We start from the raw sequence: 6,000 nt of genomic DNA, 5'->3' as shown, positions 1-6,000 counted from the left end.
GTGTGTAGGTCCGTGTGCAGGTCCGTCCAGACTCGGTCAGCTCCCCCAATGCTTGAATGTACATTCCGTTGGCCTCCAAGCGTACTCCCATGCATCACGACCCCTTCAGGCTTGCTCATGACTCCTAATAGTGCCTCCTTGAATCTCTTTAGTCGACCCCTCGTAATTGGTCCCTCCGGCAACTGCAAAGGATCCCATGCTTTCCTTGGGACGTCCATGTTCGCATCACACTAGGAACGGGCAGTGGTGTATACAAGCCATGTGGTTGTGTTCTAGACTTAGCTTGTCTACAAGTAATGCATTTTTCACAAACACGTTCAACATCATGTTTCATATGTGGCCAATAAAAATGCTCATGCAAACAACTCAAAGTTTTAGCCACACCAAAATGCCCCATTAAACCTCCACCATGTGCCTCCCTCACAAGTAATTCACGAATTGATGACTTAGGGATGCACAATCTATCTTCTCTAAATAAAAACCCATCATGCAAATAAAATTTATCATGTGAACCATGCAAACATGTTTCAAATATCTCCTTAAAATCCTCATCCAACAAATACAACTCTTTCATATGTTCAAATCCCAAGATTTTCGAATCCAAGGTAGAGATTAATACGTACCTCCGTGATAGTGCGTCAGCCACTACATTATCCTTTCCTTGTTTGTATTTGATTATGTAGGGAAATGTACCTATGAATGCCACCCACTTAGCATGCCGCTTGTTCAACTTCTGTTGCCCCTTAAGGTGCTTAAGAGACTCATGATCCGTGTGAATCACAAACTCTTTAGGCCTCAAGTAGTGTTGCCACACCTCCAAGGTCCTCACAAGCGCGTAAAACTCCTTGTCATACGTTGGATAGTTCAGTGCTGCTCCATTGAGCTTCTCACTAAAGTATGCTACCGGCCGTCCTCCTTGCATTAAAACACCACCAATACCTACACCTGAAGCATCACATTCAATTTCAAAAGTATTAGAAAAATCAGGCAAAACAAGTAAAGGCGCATTTATTAATTTTTGTTTAATAATATTAAAAGACTTCTCTTGCTCATCGCCCCAATGCAATGGAACGTGCTTCTTAATCACCGCCGTCATCGTTAATTAAGCGTTAGTTAAGCCAAAAGGCATGACCATCCACTCATATAACCCGTACTTGGTTTTAAAAGCCGTTTTCCACTCATCACCTTCCCTCATTTTAATTTGGTGATAACCACTTTTCAAGTCAATCTTGCTAAAAATACAAGCACCATGCAATTCATCTAACATATCACCTAGTCTAGGTATGGGATGTGATACGAATCCCCGTACGAATGAAAGGCAAGCACGAATATAGAAATCGCACCCTCAATTCAATAACAAACAAGGATCTATTATGTTGTCCCGATCTGATAAGAATCCAAGTATGAATGAATAGCAAACACGATTATCGAAATCGTACCCTCAATTCAATAACAAACAAGGATCTATTATGTTGTCCCGATCTTTTGAAACAAGTAAAGATTTGTGATATTCACCTCTAAGTGATTAACACTTAGCAACAAATATCAACGATGATAACAATTGAATCAAGAACGAAACTTCAAAGAACTTGTTTTGACAATCCGTGCGAGAAACAATCGACAAACGCCACAAAGATGCAATCTTTGATAAGTTTGATTTGATTTTTTCTTCTTGTGAAGAACAAAGCTAAAAGCTTTGGGAATTGAGATAAACTCAAGTTTTTCTTATATCATTCAATAATATTTTCGTTCATAATGTTTACAATGATTAATAGACAAAACAAAACAAGAAAGGTGTGTGAAAAGGCTTAAATAAGATAACTAGAAAATTTGACACGGAAGTGCGCCAAAGGACCGCGGGTGCGCTGCAGACTGGACCGCGGGTGCGGTACAGTCTCTCGGGAAAAAAAATAAATTTTAAAAAAAAAAAAATTTTTTTTTTTTTAGCAAGACCTCGGGTGCGGCCCTGTTTTGAGCGCGGGTGCGCTAGACCTTCGGCAATTTCACTTGAATTACATTCCAAAGACCTCCAATATTATTCCCATGAATCCCAACCTCCTCTAATTTAGACATCCAACTTGTAGGACTTCCTTGATAGCTCATCATGAGTCCTTGAAGTGCATCTTTAAACTTCTTGCTTCTTCCCCTTGTTATAGTTCCTTCAGGCATTCTTTGTCGAACTCCACCACTTGCTTGAATATGCTTGATTCATCATCTTTTATCACAATCAAGCTTGAAAGTCCGAAGCAACAACACATCTTAAATCTTCCCCAAACATTTGCACACGGTGCCTAACCAGAATCATATCATACTCCCCTTCTTCAAAAAGATTTGTCCTCAAATCTTGTCTACCTGCACATAAGCGAAGCAAGTTAGTAATAACAAGAAGTATATTATCAACATGCTTACCTTTAAGCTCAAGATTGTAGACGTTTTCAGGTGCTCGCTCCATCAGCACTCGAAATCCCAAATTCACGGTCGCCTTCCCTATGTATTCATCAACCTCACCAAACATCAAATAACATATGACACCAAATAATAAAATATCACTAAGGATCACAAATATCAGATTCCTCCCCTTCTTAGACCTAGTTAGCAACATAACGAATTCCATACACTTGTTCGACCATATTTTACTAGGAATAAGATGTAATTGATACAACACATAAGAATCAAACTTAGATGCCCTTTCCCCATATCCAATGCACCCTTTACTACACCACTTAACATACTTCTTCATATGCAACCAACACATATAACCATGCATTTTATCAAAGATAAAGACACCACTATATGCATCACAAGTACGTAACTCATGCAATGAATTTAGAATAAAAAATTTATCCTCCTTAAAATTGTATTCATTATGATCATAAAAATCCTTACGTGCAATGCATGTTTCACAATTCCACTCAATATACCTTCTCATATGCAACCATAGTAAAAATTCATGCATCATATCTATGGCTCTAGTTACTTCATGGCTACAAATTAAACACCTGTCATGTGCCTCAATATCAATCAACAACTCATGCAATGGATGTAGGATGAAAAATTTATTTTCTTTAAACAGGTATTCATCATGAACAAAGTAATCATGTTCATCCTTGCACATCTCAAAACCAACAAACAAGCATAAATCATGCAAATAAAACACACTAAATATACGATCCATGTCATCTTCACAACCATCACAAATCAAATATAAATCATGAAAATAGGACACGTCGCATGTACTATCAATGCAATATATTATCTCATCACAAAAATCTATGTCTAATGTATATAAACCCTTGTAGTAAACAAACCCCATCAACTTTGTAAATCGTAAGACATCAAAATTCGTAGTAGGTACATGCAATTCATTCATGGTCTCAAATTCAAAACAATCAAGGAATAAGGATAAATTTACATACGGCCCCTTAACCACCAACTTTGCAACTCGCTCTACACATTCTTGAAAACAAATCAACACAAAATTAAAGTAAGGAAGCAAATCATACCTCCCAATTGTTGCGTTGGCAACTAACCTTACCTCACCTTGATTAATTCTAACATCATATTGATCAACACGTGGCCTTCCTCCACCATCAGTTCTTGCTTGCCTCCTCATCATGACATCTCCATAACCCTGCAAAGACAAAGTAGCAATGCTCGGGATTGAACCGGCTATATCCTCACAATGACAATAAACCACTTTGTACAAAGGTACTTTAAGGGGTTTATTCAAAAATACATAATTCTCAACCTCACTCTTTTTACTCTTTTGGGCCTTAAAATTATATTTCTTTTCTTTTTCTTTTTCTTTGGCCTCTTTTTCTTTTATCTCTTTTTTATTTTCTATGGCCATCTCACTCTTTTGTTCTCTCTTTCTTTCGGCCATTTTAATTTCTTTTTCACTCAATTCAAGGAATTTCAATTGATTCTCAAGAACAACATTTGGATTCAATTGAACACATGAAATATTTTGTTCCTCGACAAATTTATGCAAAACAATTTCTCCTTGCCTATTCTCATTGTCCATAGTGCACAAAATAGACATTTCTCCTCCACCTAATAATTCACTTTCCACTGTACACAATTTAACATCATTCGACTCATCAACTAGTGGAATACTATCATCAACAACTATCTCAACCAAAACCTCAAATTCAGGTTCTTCTACAACATCATCCTCCATTCGGGATTCAAACTCACCCACAACATCACCCTCCATTTGAGAATTAAGCTCAACTGGCGATTTTATTATGGTCACCTCATCACGTGGACAATGACTGATATCATGCCCGACCTCAAAACACCAACAACATATAACATCACAAGTACTAGAAATTGAGTTTTTAAATGTACCTTGATATTCATATTTGCTAGATTCACATCTCCGGCCACCTCCTCTATCCTCCTCACATCGCCTATCATCATCATGATGTAAATGCCATGTTCTACTTCTTTCAACTCCACTACCTCGACTACGCTCATCAACATGCCTATCATGCATCGCCTCTTCTTCACAACCCATATATTTTTTTCGTAGAGGCTTAAACTCCTTCTCCCACATTTTATCCAACCCTCTCAACATTATTTGAAATTGACGATCGTCAACCATTATACCTGCAAGAAAACGTTAGTATAAAACAATAAAAGATAAGTTTCCTCACCACGAATCCTCACTGATCACTCCAATGAAAATTCACTCGTCTATTTTTTTTTCTCACTTCAAAATACTCACCGGTCACTCCAAAGAAATAACACTCGCACTCAAATTTTTTTTTTTCACTCGAATTTGATAGTTCTCTCAAAGGTGTGCTCAATCTTTATAATTTTTTTTTTTATCAAACTAACAAGATTCAACTTGTGAACACTTGCAACTGTCTCACTTGGATTGCACAAAAACAAGAACGATTGTATAACACAGAACAAAATTTTTTCGAGAATTCTGGATTATCAAATAACAAAGGATGATAGAAATAACACAGATCTGGAAATATAACAAAGGATAACACAAATCTGAGAACATAACGAAATTTATATTTTTCTTTTCTTATATAGAAAGATTTGACAATAGAAACGAAAGGATAACACAGATCTGAGAACAAAACGGATTTTAAACAGATCTGAAATAGAAATAAAAGGATAACACAGATCTGATAACAGAACGGATTTTTTTTTAATTTTTAGACAGATCTGAAAATAACAACAACAACAATAACTTACTTGAATTCTGTGGAGACCCGGACGCTAATCATCTTCTTAATCATCGTTGGGATTTAATTATCAGTTCTGATAAACAGGGTCTAAAAAATTTTTCTTTTTAGAATGTAAATGCGGAAGGTAATGAAATCTAAATAATATACATCTCTGTATAACAACTACAATTCAGTAGAAAAGTACAATAATGTACACTCCACGTCTAAAGTTTAGTTACTAAGTTCCAGTAATAAAACAAGTCTACAGTAAGTCCGGAATCACCACGCTAACTCGTCTTTTCTTATCGTCTTCTTGACCCTGATTCAGCCCCACCTGTTGTCATGCACACATACAAAACAAGACAACAGCAGGATAACTCCGGTGAGAATAAATCCCAGTATAAAAGATGGTAACATGCATATAAATAATCAAATCATGAAATATTCTATCATGAAGGAAATTAAAGCAATAGATTTCATTGTCTATGAAATTAAATCAAAATAAGCATGCAACTCAAATCAGCTAAACATGCTATTCAAATCAAATCATATAAGCATGCTATCATAACTGAAAGCAATAAACATGGGTTTCATAGTCTATGAAACCACCTCTATAAACACATGCAGTTCTAGTCAAATCATGTCTAGACTCGACTCAACTATAACTCTAGGGATCCCGTTGTGAATAAGACGTCAATGGCTGTCACCTACCCTCCACTCGGGGTGACTGTACGTCTTATTCCTAGACTTCGGTCTGAGCTGTATCAACGACTTCAATAGGAGTCAGGGCTGCTCCTAAGCTGAGATACACCGA

The 6,000-nt window shown here is 36.7% G+C and overlaps 1 protein-coding gene across 1 annotated transcript in view; it reads right to left on the bottom strand.

Annotated features, from left to right (window-relative positions):
- Positions 1–278: 278 nt before the first annotated feature.
- LOC140831524 (uncharacterized) overlaps positions 279–6,000 on the bottom strand; it is a 30,610-nt gene continuing 24,888 nt past the window's right edge. The window contains exons 3-8 of the mRNA XM_073195275.1: positions 4,351–4,611; positions 3,938–4,233; positions 3,536–3,631; positions 2,410–2,503; positions 815–945; positions 279–287 (exon numbers count right to left, since the gene is read on the bottom strand). Coding sequence (XP_073051376.1) covers positions 279–287; positions 815–945; positions 2,410–2,503; positions 3,536–3,631; positions 3,938–4,233; positions 4,351–4,611 — 887 coding nt within the window. The remainder of the gene's footprint in view (positions 288–814; positions 946–2,409; positions 2,504–3,535; positions 3,632–3,937; positions 4,234–4,350; positions 4,612–6,000) is intronic.

The sequence above is a fragment of the Primulina eburnea genome, chromosome 5 (assembly GCF_022965805.1).
Source record: "Primulina eburnea isolate SZY01 chromosome 5, ASM2296580v1, whole genome shotgun sequence".
Taxonomy (NCBI): domain Eukaryota; kingdom Viridiplantae; phylum Streptophyta; class Magnoliopsida; order Lamiales; family Gesneriaceae; genus Primulina; species Primulina eburnea.
Note: the sequence above shows the minus strand (reverse complement) of the source record. Positions and strands in the feature narration are given on the sequence as shown.